The 16,298-nt window shown below is 42.4% G+C and overlaps 1 protein-coding gene across 1 annotated transcript in view; it reads right to left on the bottom strand.

Moving 5' to 3' along the window:
- mpl (MPL proto-oncogene, thrombopoietin receptor) overlaps positions 1-10,671 on the bottom strand; it is a 32,528-nt gene extending 21,857 nt beyond the window's left edge. The window contains exons 1-6 of the mRNA XM_067990007.1: positions 10,369-10,671; positions 8,770-8,896; positions 6,100-6,278; positions 2,886-3,043; positions 1,190-1,349; positions 782-890 (exon numbers count right to left, since the gene is read on the bottom strand). Coding sequence (XP_067846108.1) covers positions 782-890; positions 1,190-1,349; positions 2,886-3,043; positions 6,100-6,278; positions 8,770-8,896; positions 10,369-10,489 — 854 coding nt within the window. The 5' untranslated portion in view covers positions 10,490-10,671. The remainder of the gene's footprint in view (positions 1-781; positions 891-1,189; positions 1,350-2,885; positions 3,044-6,099; positions 6,279-8,769; positions 8,897-10,368) is intronic.
- Between the last annotated feature and the right edge of the window lie 5,627 nt (positions 10,672-16,298).

Here is a 16,298-nt window from a genome sequence, read left to right as displayed (position 1 = left end):
ACGATGTTCCCATGCGCCCAATAAGGTAAGAGTCTTTTTTTTAATGGAGTATTTGATCATCTAGATTTTTATCTAATGGAATCTTCAATCCCATTTTTAAATACATGTTCATCCATCTCTTTACACTACTCTGTAATTAATTATACCTACGTTTTGTTAGGGAGGAATGACTGTGGATTGTAGGGGTTTTCTATTACTCGGGAATGAGATGTATGATGAGATACATTTGAGGCACACCTTGTATTCCAGCAGGTCTTCAAATTTTTCCACTTTTGCTTTTAATTCAAACACAGCTTCTTTAGCTGCTTGTATTTGATATATGTTCCACCTCCTCTCATTTGCATAAGGCTAAATGTAACAGCCCACCTTCTCCACCTTTTTACCTCTGAATGCCCCATTCTCCCAATTTAGTCCTTCAGAGGTGTCCTAAACTGAGAGACCCTAGGTTATATATTTTGGTGTGGAGATGCCGGTGATGGACTGGGGTTGACAAATGTAGAGAATCTTACAACACCAGGTTATAGTCCAACAATTTTATTTGAAAATCACAAGCTTTCGGAGGCTTTCTCCTTCGTCAGACATTCACCTGACGAAGGAGAAAGCCTCCGAAAGCTTGTGATTTTCAAATAAAATTGTTGGACTATAACCTGGTGTTGTAAGATTCTCTATATATATTTTGGGAAAGTAGGTCTCAGAAATCCTTCCCTCCCCCTCCTCCCCATAGAAACTGTCTTCCTCTCTTGAGACTTCCGTATCATCACTGTTTACACAGCGGAATTACCTTGTCTGATAGTACAGACTATAGAGAGCGCTGGGTTCAGTTTTATTCACTTTCCACTGGCAGGTTATGAAATGGAGGTCAGAGGTTGAACAACGTAGATTTATTTCACCTGAAAAGAAAAAAAAGATTGGCTTTCAGTTACTGAACAGACAAAAGACAGGATGCAACAAGGATATGAAATTTGTTTGTAACTTAGTTTAAAATGATTACATTTTACACTGAAAGGCAAATATCTGATAGAAAGCCATGATTTTTGTAATTATTTATGGAGGGTTAAAGGGTCTGTATTCTTTCTTTGAAAATACTGTAGTCTTTCTGAGCAGGTCTTTGCTCCTTTTTTTATATCTGTGCTGTACTCAGGGGGACTACAATGAGTTAACACTTGACAGTGATTTGTTTTAAAGTCACCTGAAGAATAGGGAGTTACAGCTGATACTGTTTCTGACCAGGCGCTCCAGAACCCATCAAATGAAATGCCATCAGGCTTGGTGCGCAGACGAACCATGTACCTAATTCCAGCCTTTAGGTCTTGAAGATCATATTGCTGTTTGGTATTGACAGTCTCTGTCTGAAAGAAGATATTTGATGGTTATTAATCTAGCAGTTAAAAGAGACGGTGAGTCATGGAATCTGGATTTGAATCCAGCCCACATGGAAAGGGATCAAGATCTCTTCCCTCTCAAGAGGAAAGAGAAATGAGGTTTTAGAACACTGTCTGTTCACCTCTAGTACCAGGGTTTGAATCCAGGTTTTCTCTCTCAGGGAGAGGGGATGAGGGGGTGAGGTGGGAGGGGGGGGTGGGCTGCAGTGGTCTCTGGGAGTCGGGTCTGAATACATCAAATCTATCTATGCAAATTTGAATTCTCCTAAATTTCACAAGGTTAGATAATTTATATGCATGTCTGGATTTGTTCCTAACTATGTATGTACAGTATATTACTTAGCTCCAAGTTTCACCTTAGATCATACACACAGTACAATACTGAAACTGGACTCCACCTGAATGCCCTAAAAGAAATATTGATTTTTAAACTCACACAATATGACGAAAGAATTGAGTTACATTGAGCTACATTGAGTCTACAGCGCAGAAACAGGCCATTTGGCCCAACTGGTCTATGCTGGCGTTTATGCTCCACCCGAGCCTCCTCTCTCCCTACTTCATCTACCCCCATCAGCATACCCTTCCATTCATTTCTCCTTTGTGTACTTATCTAGTTTCCCCTTAAATGCATCTGTACTATTTGCCTCAATTGCTCCTTGTGGTAGCGAGTTCCACATTCTTACCACTCTTTGGGTAAAGAAGTTTCTCCTGAATTCCTTATTGGATTTATTAGTGATTATCTTATATTTATGACCTCTAGTTTTGGACTCCCCCACAAGTGGAAACATTTTCTCTATGTCTACCCAATCAAACCCTTTCATTATCTTAATGACGTCTATCAGATCACTTCTCAACCTTCTCTTTTCTAGAGAAAAGACCCTCAGCCTGTTCAGCCTTTCCTGATCAGTATATCCTCTCAGTTCTGGTATCATCCCTGTGAATCTTTTGTGCACCTGCTCCACTGCCTCTATATCCTTTTTATAATATGGAGACCAGAACTGTGCATGGTACTCCAAGTGTTGTCTAACCACGGTTCGGCTGTGAACTAAAAATCATTAAGCACTGAGAAGAAGCTTTGGGGGTGCAGTGGGTGGGGGGAGGGGGGGTTGCAGTGGGGAGGGATGGAGGTGGAGAGAAACAGAAAAGCCAGAAAACTTAGTATAAGGGTCTGTTGAGGAATTGATTATCATTTAAATATAAAAAAAGAAATGGTGAGCAGTTTGAAATCCCATTTTTAAGAGTTTTATGGTCCCAATCTCTAGGAGACACTTCATGTGACAGATCCTAGTGAAGGTGGGAGGTTGTGTCTTGGAACTCTCCAGGTTACATGGAGCTCTCAGCAATCCATTGGGTCAGTTTTGTGACATGTTTGTTATTGTTACTGTTGCCTTTGGCATTACCCTATTGTTAATCTACCAATTTAACTACAAAAATATATGAACTTAGATGTGTTGCACACTGTAATAAGTAAATGCTTTTCTTATCATGGAATCTACTCACCTTTGCTGAAGCAGGGCCAGAATTATCCTTCCAGTAGCTAATTTCATATATTAGAAATTCGTTTATATCAGGATTTCTTGGTGGGACCCAGCCAATACGGAGCTGGTATGGATTCCCATTTAAATACACTACCACGTTAGAAGGTGGGTCTAAGAGAACTGGGTAAAGAGAAGCAATAAGAGAATTTAAAGCAATTGAAATTGATTATACTTTAATGGGTTAATAATTGTGTTCCACACTAACACTGTTTACAGAGAGGTATCTGAAAATGGCTGCATTGGTCATTACGGTAGTGCTCTTTTCCAAGCTTGCAGTCTTTTTTTATGCCTTATATTGTTGGGAATATAAGGCAAGAATGCCAAGAATGAGTTCTTGGACATGGATCAACCACTTGCAATTTATTAAAAGTTAAATCTTACGTACCCAACACCGAGATTACAAAAGATGCTTTGCTGCAGAAAATACACACATTACAGTCGGTTGTGCTCAACCCTCTAGATGTCTCCCTTCTTCATCTCCCAATCTCACATTACAATTTTGCCATTTTTATATCTTTCTAACTACATTATTTCACATGATTTTGATGAACGTTATACTAATTTTCACCACCCATTATTAAGACCTTCCTTGCGTCCATGGTCCCAAGACTAACAGACTGGTGTTTGGGGCTAGCAAGGCATAGAATGTATTGTTATGGTTAGTTACAGATAACTTAAGCTCTAAATGTAAATAATGTGTAGCCTAGCCCAGAAGCAGGCTGCTCATGACCTCTGTACAGAAATTGTACAGTTAACAATTTGCAGAATTTCAGGTTTAGGTTTTCCACTATAGAGGTTAATATAAAAATAGAACTTAATACAAATGGATTCTCTTACTCTCAGTCTTAATCTTAATAATCTTCCTTGATTCAACCTTGATGCCTTCACCCTTTCAAAGTACTCATGGTTTCTCCCTCCACCATTCCCCTGACATAGTCCCTATCTCTGCACCCTGAAGTCTGAACTGCACAGACTCAAACACAACTGCCGTGCAACTGGCCTGTTTGCACACCACCAGATCTGGCTTGTCCTCGTGAAGTAATACTCTGTCTCCCTCTCCACAGCAAAATCCAGCTATTATTCCAGAATCATTCCCAAAGGTATTGGCAATCCCAGACTCCTTCGAAAAGGCCAACCACCTCCTCTGACTCCCTGTGCCCTTTATCACCCTCACTTCCTGCACCAAATACTAAGAGTTTATGGATTCCTTTCTCTTAAGGATCAAGACTATCGTGCGACTGCCTCAGCTGACATCTCTTCCACCACTCCCCTGTTCCTCTCCCTCCTATCCCAGCCTTGATTCCATATTATTCTGAATCTTCTCTTTCTCCCCGTCCCCCAGCAATCACCAGGCTCATTTCATCAATGAGGTCCAGCTTCTGTTCACTTAATCACCTCCCCATCCAACCCTTGACCGCTCAACTACCTCTCCTTACCCTAATGCTCATTGGCAAAGTAAACAGCTTTCTTTAGACAAACAGCTTTCCTCTCCCTCTTGAAACTGCTGTTATCATGCCTTCCTCAAAAAAAATACCCTTGATCATTACATTCTCTTCAACTAGCACCCCATATTTAATCTCCAAGTTCTTTGGATGCATCAAAGCCATTCAGCTCCATGTTCACTTCTCCGCAAAATTTCTTTTCAAATCTGATGAATTTGGCTCTGCATTGCCCGCAGCACTGAGAATGCCCTAGGCAAAGTCACAAATGGTATTCTATGACGATCATACATTATCCCTCCTTGTTCTCTCAATCTCCACTCCATCCTCCTCCACACTTTTCTTCTGTGGACCATATCCTGGGGACTGCCCTTCATTGGTACCATTCCTACCTGTTCCAATATAACTCGCATATCTCAGGCAATGACTTTTCCATCTTAGGTTCCATCCTTAGCCTCTTTTTCCTTGTTTACATGCTGCCCCTCAGAGCTATTATTCATGGGCATGGGGTTAGTTTCTATATGTATGTTAATGACACTCAACTTTACCTCAACACCACCATTCTCAATTTTCAATTTGTCACTCTGCTTATCTGACATCAAGGTATAGATGAGCCAGAAGTTTCTCCAATTGAATATTGGGAAAACCAAATCTATCCCTGACTCTACCCCAAGCTCCTGCTGCCCATTCAGGTTGAATCAGGTCGTGTATAACCTAAGTGCCCTGTTCAACCCTGACCTGAGCTTCATATACCATCCACCATCAAGATTGCCTACTTCCAGCTCTCCAATACAGTCCGCCTCTGCTTCACCTCACCCCCCATGCTGCTGAAACTTTATCCCATATTTTTCCTGCCTCAAAACTTGACTTCTCCAATGTCCTCCTCACTGGCCTCCAAAGTTTCACTCTGCACAAATTTCAATTCCTCCAAAATTCTACTGCCCGTATCATGTCCCTCACTAAATCTTAGCCTCACCGACTTATACTTGTTTTCTGTACCCCAATGCACTGAATTCAAAATCCTTGTCCTTGGCGTCAAGTCCTTCCCCATTGTACCTATACCTCACCCCATGAAACCTTTTCAACCTTCTCCAACCCTATGTCCTAGCTTGTGCCCTTTGGTCCTTCAATTTTGAACAATGGAATTCTTAATCTATCGCTCCTCCATCAGTGGCAGAACTTTAGCCATCGGTACTACTCTCTGGTGTTCCCTTCCTAAACCTCCTTGCCTTGCTATGTTTGCCTGCCTATCTTCTTTTAGACCATACCTTTGATAATCTTTCCTAACTCCTCTACTACCATTTGCCATCTGTTCCCTCCTATGTGAGGTGACTTGGGGCATTTTATTATGTTAATTGTGCTATATAAGTGTACACTGTTACTTAAATATGGCTTCTGAGTTGGTCTAGCTTATATCAATAATATTAATTCCTTCAATTTCAGCTGGACAATTGATGCAGGCACTGAATGGAGGCAAATATGATGCTTCATGTACTTCCTAGAAGATGATGTAAGAGTGACATTAGTAGAGACTGTTAAAGATTATCCCAGTTGGCTAACTTCGTGAGGCCCAATAAGTGGACCTAAAAAGTGGGAAAAATAAAATGAATATAATTTTTTAAGTACCAATTTTGTGCCAGGGACAATATAATGCCTGACAAGGCACTTATATTAGTGCCAATTCAGATTCAAGGTGCGTCCATTGAGTGAAAGAGTAGAAGATACAATGTCACTCACCTACTGATTCGATTGATACATGTTGTCTGATTTTAGACACATTGGAAAACGATTCACTTAGTTCGATGATAAATGGCTGAAAGAGCACAATATCCTCTGCAGGGATAACACAAACATGTCGCATTGTATTCCTGAGAACCATGTATGAGGTTGTGTGACATTGTTCCTGGATTCTTTGTCTGTAAGAGAAGAAAGCGTTTGGTCTGGCACATGAGGGATTTTATTCATTTGAAGAAAGGTTAAAATGTTGCCTCCAGCACACAGATGAGACCAGCGGTGCCCAGCTTCTGGTGCTAAGCTCCCTTCCCGTACACTCAACATTATCAGGAGTAGCAACCTGATACATTACCACGTTTGATAGCACTCTGTGTACTCAGATACACTGCTGCGAGTACACTGACACTCACTGGCACTCTGTGGGGGTAATTTTGACTTTGTAAGATTGTATAAAATGGGCGATAGCGAATCAGCAGCCCGTTTTACATCTCTCTCGATTTTTAGTTCCATTCAAGTAACCCTCTATCACCTGTTTACACTATCACACAAAGTCAAAATTAGCCCCTGTGACACACTGTGCAACACTGTGTCGACACCTGCACATTTAGTAAACAATTGGCTGGATTTTTCTCTACCCTGCTTCCATATAGCACTCAAAAAATGGCTGCAACACAGAGGAAAAATGAGCGCTGTCCTGCATTATTTAAATTAGGCCTGAGAGGAAATTCAGGCACTGGGATCTTTGTCCCAGCGGATCACATTTCCAATGCGCTCCATCCAATTTGTCCATGGACAATGTCAGGTGAGGAAAACCAGCCCTAATATATACACATTCACATACCTAATAATACTGTGGGACAGATAAAATAATGACAGACACCTAATCCTCTGAAGCACATTGTGCACCCATTCCCCATCTTATCAGGCACAGAGGCCTCAGGCCTACAATACACCTGACATGCCCAGCATAATCCTAAAGTACGTGGCAAGCACACGGAGGGCTGGGAACCTGCACAATAGCTGTGTTTTAATCTGATTAGGCTCTCGACTTCCATGCAAAACCCTCGCACCTGCATCTATAGACATGATGCACACACGGGCCTTTGGAAGAGAATTAGTGCATCGAGTTACATTGATACTACATCACAGAAACAGGCTATTCGGCCCAACTGGCCTATGCTGGTGTTTATGCTCCACATGAGCCTCTTCCCTCCCTACTTCATCTAACCCTATCAGCAGACCCTTCCATTCCTTTCTCCCTCATGTGTTTATCTAGCTTCCCCTTAAATGCATCTATGCTATTTGCCTCAACTACTCCTTGTGGTAGCATCTTCCACATTCTTACCACTCTTTGGGTAAAGAAGCTTCTCCTGAATTCCCTAATGGATTTATTAGCGATTATTTTATATTTATGACCTCTAGTTTTGGACTCTCCCACAAGTGTAAACATTCTCTATGTCTACCCTATCAAACCCTTCCATTGTCTTAAAGACGTCTATCTGGTCACCCCTCAGCCTTCCCTTGCTTGTTCAGCCTTTCCTGATCAGTATATCCTCTCAGTTCTGGTATCATCCTTGTGAATCTTTTTTGCACCATCTCCGATGCCTCTATGTCCTTTTTATAATATGGAGACCAGAACCGTTCACATTACTCCAAGTGTGGTCTAACTAAGGTTCTATACAATTTTAACATAACTTCTCTGCTTTTCAAATCTATCCCTCTCGAAATGAACCCCAGTGCTTGATTTGTCTTTTTGTGGCCTTATTAACCTGTGTTGTTACATTTAGTGGTTTGCCTTTGCTCCTCTTCCCCATTTAGACTCTTATTATCCAAGCAGTATGTGGCCTCCTTATTCTTCTTACCAAAATGCACCACCTCACACTTATCTATATTGAAATTAATTTTCCAATTACACGCCTATTCTGCAAGTTTATTAGTGTTCTCTTGCATTTTGGCGCATTCTTACTTTGTATTAACTACACACCCAATTTGTTGTCATCTGCAAATTTTGAAATTGTACTTCCGATTCCCGAATCCAAATCGTTAATGTAAATTGTGAACAACAGTGGTCCTGGCATTGATCCTTGTGGAACATCACTTCCCACCTTTTGCCAGCCTGAGTAGCTACCCTTAACCCCTACTTTCTGTTTTCTGTTTTGTAGCCAGTTTTCTATCCATTCTGCTACCACATGCTCTGACCTTAGTCATGAATGGAGGCTCCAGCTCTCAAGATAGGTTGTTGCAACAGGCTTTAATGGTTCAGATAAAATGGTTCAGATATGTGTGAAAGTCTGACCAGCCATTATGATGGATGCTTTCTCTGAAGCTTCCCAATCACTCTTTCAGTCATACTGTGTGAAAGAAGGCGTACCAGAGTGATCATCAACCAGAAAAGTCTGATTGACTGCACCCAGCAAGAGGCTATGACCATTTTTGCAAGCACTGTTGTAATTACCAGGCAACAGAACCAGGTCAGCAGCAAGTCAGAGGTAGTGCTGTGCCATCTACTGTAAGGGTACCTGCTGATAACATGCACCACATAGGGTTAGCACAGCCAATGACAGTACTGGTCAACTGCGACCTCAAGCCAGTCAGTAACTCACTCAGCAACACTCTGCACAGTAACATTCTCAGCAACACAGTGGACATTAATATGTTAAAATGATGATATACTCAATGCTGTAGAAGAATGTGTAAGTAGAATTTGTCTCCTCGCTGTCATCCCAGAAACAGGTCAAGTCATCTAACATTCGAGTAAAACATTTCAGTTCTTCAGGTTGTAATACCAGCGATGTAAAATCTGCAGGTAACACAGGAAACAGGTTACTCATTCATTTTATTACATAATTGTTCCTCCTGTTAACAGCAGGCACCCTTATAGTAGATATAAGGACATAGGAAATGTCAGGGATAAGAAAAGGACATTTGTTTCATTGGAGCTCATCCCTCTGGGACATTATGGAGCAATTTTAACCTAAAGCACCGGGCAGGAAACCGATGATAGTGGTGCAATGCTGGTTTTACACCCCACCCGATTGAAGTCAATGGAGAGTAATATTGGGTGGGGTGTAAAACCAGTGTTCTACCCGATCCCGTGGGTTTCCCACCTATCGAGTTAGGTTAAAATTACCCCCTAACTCTCCCATCAGGTGGTGGGAATCGCCTCAGAGGTTTTCCTGTTGGCCACGCTAACTTTGGTGGAAGATTGGTGGAAACTCTAGATCGGCACGTAAACCTACATTCCGCCGGAGTTACCGTGGCCGATCGGGAAAACCCCCGAGGAAATTCCTGGCAATGGTATCTAATTATGTTTTGAGTAATCTCATTGCTTTTCTCTTTGTTAGCAAAATACAGTGAGATACCACGATGAGAGAGTTAATGTTCGAGAGGGAGGAGATCCGTTGGAATGAATATCCTTTTCTCACCTCGGCAGATTATTGCAAACAGTTATCACTCTTTCCATTCATGTCCTCTAATTCTACTTTCTTGGTGTTCTTTGAAGTAATAATTCTGGGTTTATCTTGTCTATATGGTTTAATATTAGTAAAAATCCAACTAATGTTCTTTTGCGAAGAGAACCTACCTGGTCTGGACTATACATAACTCTGGTCTACGTTAATAATTGAAGCAAACTCAGATGTAGCTGAATACGTCCAATTAATTCCGACATACCCAAAATATACTAACATAATATACAATCTGTTGAAGATTATTAGTTCATAAAGATTGAAATGATTTAAAGTAAATCTTTTCCTGATTAAATATGAACAAATAATAATGGTTAGTAACAGTCTTAATTGAAACACATAAGTCATTAAATCCATTATTATGTGACTCAAGCGCTTTATTTGCTACTTCATGTTGAAGCACCTTTATACATGCCTTACATAGTCCACATTTACAGTGTAATGATATTATACGCATTAATCCACCATGGTATAATTTATCCCTTTAAACACGCCTTCACTGATACTTTCACTATGAGTGTAAAAACTATTCTGACCACCTTTCCAAAACATTTTTTAAAATGTTTTTGCTAAACACATATAAATGCCTTTGTTTTGCAAATAACAAGTGAATACAATTTGAAATGATTTAAAGCAGATCTTCTGAATGCAGTTATTAAATACAAATAATAAATATAGCTGTTTGCAGTGGTCTGAACAGAGACTTTCAGGACTAAACGTGTTCAGAGATATGTTGCCAAGTTGCCAATCTCTTTCGGTTCCCTTTCTGTCTTCAAACATTTAAAAAGTTTGATATCCAGCTTACCTTCCCGGAGAAAAGTCTTATTCTCCACAGAGATAGACATGATAGTGTTTACATATACACCCCCCCAAAACAGGATCCATACTGCCCAGTGACCCATTTCTCTCAGCGACACTGAAGGCATTTCTGACTCTCCGCTGTTGCTGTTGGACTGACTCAGAACAGAAGTAGTTTACAAGTTGAAGTGGGAACAGGCACATCCTCAGGAAACCTACAAACTGTGAAGTGGGCCTGCAGTACAGAGTGGGCCCACACCCTCACTAAACCACTCCAGACTTTCATCTGGCAGAACTGATGCTGATCACCCAGCAGTGAACAGCTCTGAAATCATTGCTCTGCCAGGCATAAGAAAGAGGTCGGATAAGAATTCTGGTACTTCAGAGTAGGAACACTCTTTATCTGACAGGGACAGGTTCCAGCACTTGACTTTCCACTCAGAGTTTTTAGAATAAAGGGAACATACTCCAGATGTTACAGAGAATTAGAGTCCTTGTCCAATATATTAGTGTGTGTGTGTTTGCAAATGCACATACCAGGACCAGTTCCATGGTCTGTGCTCCCCATGCTTGTCATGTTAGCTGAGTGGCAGCCCGGCCACAGTAGTTCACGTAACTGTCCTTTCAGTGAAGAGAGCCTGGAGGTGTAAATGGAGAAGGTGACGCCAAGGAAGGTGGCCATTTTGAGACACAACATTAGGATGACACACTCCCCACACTATCACCAACTATAGGCACCGGGGAAGCAAAGATTAGTACGGGACACATGTGGAGTGGAGAAATAAAGTGATTGCATCTTCTTTGGAATGTTTGGTGATGATTTGTTGGCCAGATGAATCTTTGACTGTTGGTAATGGAGGAAATCATGCATGGATGATAGTGGAGGTGAGGTGGGTGGCAATTTGATGCAGCATGTTGGTACAGGACGAGAGGAGTACAAGAAAGGCCCTCAGGGCAGTTTTTGGAGGGGCTGCAGCTCTCCTTTTAACTAAGAGTCTGGTCAATCAATCCTTGCTGTATCAGTCTGCCTGGGTGTACATCGGCTGGCCTTACTTCTCCCTCGTCCACTTCCACCTCCCTTTCTCCTTCTTCCTCTCTGTAGGCAAGGGCACAGTCTCACCTTGCAGCCCTTCTGGCTGTAGGGGTTCCCCCCTTGTAATGACAAAGTTTCTCAGAGCTTTTGCAGACCTCTAGAGTGGGACCTCACCTGATCTACCCAAGCATTGGAAGCACTGCTTCAACCTCCCGATGCCAGAATTCAGGTGCGGGAATGGGCCTCTTATTCTTTCTTTCAGTCTTGGTGTTGGGGTTTCAAACTAGCGTCATTAGCCTGGGCATCAGGGGCTAGCCTGGTCCCCTAGCATCCATTGGTTCATTCTTCCTGCTCCTTCAATGAGTTAAGGCACCGTTGACTGTTGGAAGATGAAAGTATCGTGGCTGAAGCCAAGATATTTTGCAGTCATCTGCATTATTTAGTTCTGGTGGCCTGGGACCACTTGCACATTGATGGAATGAAATTGCCTTCAATTCTTACAATCTATGGAGTGTTGCTTGGAACCCTGATGGCAACATGGGAGCCATCAATGATGCCCTGAAGCCTCGGGAACCCAGCCCTCTCCAGCTTCTCCGTTCTTTCCATTGGGAAAATGACAATCCCATTGCCCCAGCAAACAAAGCTGTAGTGACCTGCTTGATGCAGCAGTGCACACACAACTGACTTACTTGACAAATGTCAACAGTAGTGGTTTGAATTGAGATGGCAGTGAAAAAGTTCAATGCGGTGGTGACCTTAATTGCAACAGGTAGGGTTGTCCTCTTATTGGATATACTCTGCAGGTCAAGCTTTATTATATGGCACAACCTGGTGACTGTCTCCCTTCTAAAGATTAGATGGTGAAGCCAGGTCTCTGCCCACATACCCAAGTAATAGAATCTTTGTTAAAGAAAGTAATTCCTGGACTGCCTGCAGGTACCCGGTGCCAGAGCATCAGCCTCACCTCCCTCTTGAGAAATTCCTTTTCCTTCTCCAAATCCAACACAGCCATGAGAAAACCCAATGGAAAGCTCCTGGTCAGCACTGCTTGTAGCTGCAGAGGTGAACTGGTGATAGCAGGAATTTTATAATGGGAGGCAGGAACCAATGGAGTGCTGAATTGAAGTAAACCAGAATGGTTGGGGCCAAACATCTATGGCTCTTCCAGTTCATGTCTGCCATAAGCCTAGCAGGAGTGCAGCAGAAGGACCTCAAATGTGCCAGAACCAGCTACACCAGGTAATAGCCTTCTCCGGCAGTTTTTGCGGGATCTCATTGGGGAGGGAAGTTCCGACAAGGCTACTCTCGTTAGAGGGGCCTAGCTAAACGATGGGACTACAAGAATTTATTTTGCCCTACCCTGGCAGAAAGGCAGCGGGTCGGTGAGAGGGGCCCCCTTATAAAGCACTTATTAATGAGATGAACCCCTGCTGGTATCCTTTGCCACATTTTGAGGCCTTCCCCTATTGTTGGGTGTCTGAGATGCGCCCCAGTTGTGCAGTCACTTGCCCAGATTATGCAACAGGGTGACCTCCTCTTGACTCCACTTACTTTGGTGGAGTCAGTGGTGAAGGTCACCGGGTGGGCACAGACAGTTATTTACGCTGGGGTGGATGGCCCGCAGGTTTTCGGGCCCACTAGTTCTAATGCTCAAAATTCAGTTGGTAAAGTCGAAAACAGTAGTCAGATACAACTGGCACTAATATAGTAACCAAGCCTTAATTGGTGGAATTGCTCAAGGAGAAGCTCACCGGTGACCTTCCACCATCCGTTTTAAACAAACGTTCTGCGAATCAAGAGCCTTGCCGTAAAAAGGCACAAGAAATCCTGAGTGGGAGTCTTTGCATTCCATTTGCGTGAATTTGCAGTCTGCCAGTGCCTACACAAAGTGCTGCCTTCAAATCTTCAAAAATGTTTTTTTTCCAGCAGGATAGGGAGTTCAGTGTTGAGTATGCTAAGGCCTCTCTCTTTTTGATTCTGTGGGCAGCGTGCCCAGCTGGAGAGGAGCAGTGCCACAAGTGCTCCACCACAGAATCAGTCTTAACATCTATTTCTCTGAAGCTCCAATAGCAGGTACTGCTTACACAAGCTTAAATAAAATTTAAATAAACATGTGTGTTGTATACAGTTTCCCCATGTGCATATCCATTTTTGCACCATATGAATGCATCCAAAGACCCACTCCCACACATTTTTTCAAGTTTCTCCAGCTAACTCATTGGGGATAATTTTAACCTCACTTGCCGGGTGGGAAAGCCATGGGATTGGGTGGAACACCACCCCGCCCAATATTACTCTCCATTGACTTTGAGTGAAATCGAGCAGGGTGTAAAACCAGCATTGCACCCCCCCTCCATTTCCCAATTGCCCAGAAGTGCTGAGCTGAATTGTAGCTCCTTTCTGTTGGTATGGTTAAGATCAGCTGACTCAGCACAGGCTGGGAATTGAACCTGGGACCTTCTGCTTAATGCTACTACCAAGTGGTGCTGATATCTACTAGACCATTGGAGGGAGAGACTAACTGGATTTTTCATGTCACAGTTGCTTTCCTAGGGTCTCAATTCCAATTCAAATGTGGTCAATACACCCAGCGATGAAATCAATGGAATGGAAATTGGACGGGTTGTCTAACGGGCGGATGATCCACCCCTCTAAAGCATTTACTTACCACTCATGCGGTGAAGATGGAAATTTAGCCCATACATGTCCTCTGAGGCTCCATAGTACACATCTATGCAGCCCATGAAGACAAAACACAGAGAGTGGTTAGGATGTGGAATGCACTACTACAAGGAGTGAAGCAAATAGCATAGATGCATTTAAGGAGAAGCTAGATAAACACATGAGGGAGAAATGAATAGAAAGTTATGATGACAGGATTAGATGAAGAGGCGTGGAAGGAGGCTCGTGTGGAGCATAAACACCGGCATAGATCTGTTGGGCCGAATGGCCTGTTTCTGTGCTGTACATTCTATGTAATTTTATGTAAAAAGTTGTGTTAATTCACAACAAAGCAAATTTCCTGTAATTCAGATAAGTTTCAGTTCTGATGTACACATCCCTTTAAAACAAAGGATTGTGTTGAGGTTTGTCTGCCCACTCAGTCAAGACAACGGGTTTGTGGAACTGGCCTCACAGCTCAGCGACCAGAAGAAGGAAACTGTCAGGAAACAGACCATTAATCTTATAACTGATATCCTCTCTGAATCACAACTTTGTGTTGACAATTTATCTTTCACTTATAGTAAGAATGCAGGAGTGGGAGAAAGCTACTCATCCCTTACAACTCATCCTGTCATTTAGGTTCTTCTTAACAATCCACATTGACTATTTAATCAAAGTCTGTGTATTTCTGCTCCCTGGTGATACTGTTATACTGGTTTGAGGGGGCGGTGGAGGATGATTCAATCATGGTCTTCAAAAGGGAACTGGATAAGTACTTGAAAGGAAAAAATTTGCAGGGCTACGGGGAAAGGGCAGAGGAGTGGCACTAGCTGGATTGTTCTTGCAAAGAGCCGGCATGGACTTGATGGGCCGAATGGCCTCCTTTCTATGATTCTATGGTTACATTGCACTTTCCATCAGAGTAAGGGTAGGTGAAAATCACCTTTCATAGCTTCAGTGTTACTTTCCCTTATTGGCAGCCAGGAGAAGATACCGGGAGTGGCAAAGAGGGAGTCAGCATGTGGGACACATTGAGAGAGCAAGTCAGTACCTGGGATGCAGTAAAGAAATGAAGTGCATAAAGAGTGATTTGGGAAATGAAAACTGGGTTATATTAATGTGGCACACTGGATTTAAAAAAAAAATTGTGCTAAGGTGAGGGACGGTAATGGTGAGGAATAAAACTCTTCACATTTAGAGCACCCAATGTCAGCATCAAGCACTCCAAGGTTAGGTACAACACAGCCAGATGCAGAGTAAAGCTCCTCTGTTCTGCCCCAACCTCAGAAGAGCACCCCTCACTGCACCAGTGTGATATTTTTTTCCTCTTCCATTTTTCCCCCAATTGGTTCTCAAGTTCTGGCTCAGTGCTCGATCTCTGTTCAATTAGGTGTTATCCGTAGCTTCAAGACCCCGCCCATTCCTAATATATTCCCTTCTTTGTTCCTGACACAAGTTAGAATTGATTATACCATTCAACTTTACACTATTGCATGCCAGCACTATTGCACTTCATGTTACAAGCCTTAAAACCTTTCTTTCAGGACCTCAAATTGCCCTTTGCTTGTTTCACTTATTCTAGGCTGGGGAATTACCAGTTCCATTCAACTTGTACCCTTCATTACATATGAGTTACTTTATCCTCCAGTAAACTCAAAGCCACACTATTTACCTTATTTCTGCAACCAACTTCTCAATCCTTGTATCTCTTTGGAGAAGTCCCCCATAAGAAAGACTACCTACATTGAAATTTGACTACCCCAATCCCACTTGGTAAACTAGGATTTAAGCATCACTCAAAGGTTAGAACCTTTATTCTACTCAGATTGGTGTTTGAAGACTGCCAGAAAGGGTCTGAAGACTGGCCGCGTGGAAGGTTAAATACATGTCTAGTCAACTTTCCAAATTTATATCCAAATTGGTGTTTGAGGGTTATCCACACAAGATGATGTTGCAAAGGCACAACAAAATGGGATCTCTCACATACTCATACTCACACACAAAGGGGGTAACTTTGACTTTGGTCGTTAGTGTAAAATGGCCAATATCGGATCAGCTGCCCGTGATACATCTTTCCCAATTTTCAAACGGGCGGCTGATCCTATAGCAGCCATCTTACACTATTGCACAAAGTCAAAATTACCCCCAAAGACTTGTATTATTTCATATGAGCAATGATTCTTGACTGTGCATTAGGGATGCCCAGTCAGTAGTTTCCCCATGGAGGTGGGAGGGTAAAA

The sequence above is a fragment of the Heptranchias perlo genome, chromosome 9, assembly GCF_035084215.1.
Source record: "Heptranchias perlo isolate sHepPer1 chromosome 9, sHepPer1.hap1, whole genome shotgun sequence".
NCBI classification, from domain to species: Eukaryota; Metazoa; Chordata; class Chondrichthyes; order Hexanchiformes; family Hexanchidae; genus Heptranchias; species Heptranchias perlo.
Note: the sequence above shows the minus strand (reverse complement) of the source record. Positions and strands in the feature narration are given on the sequence as shown.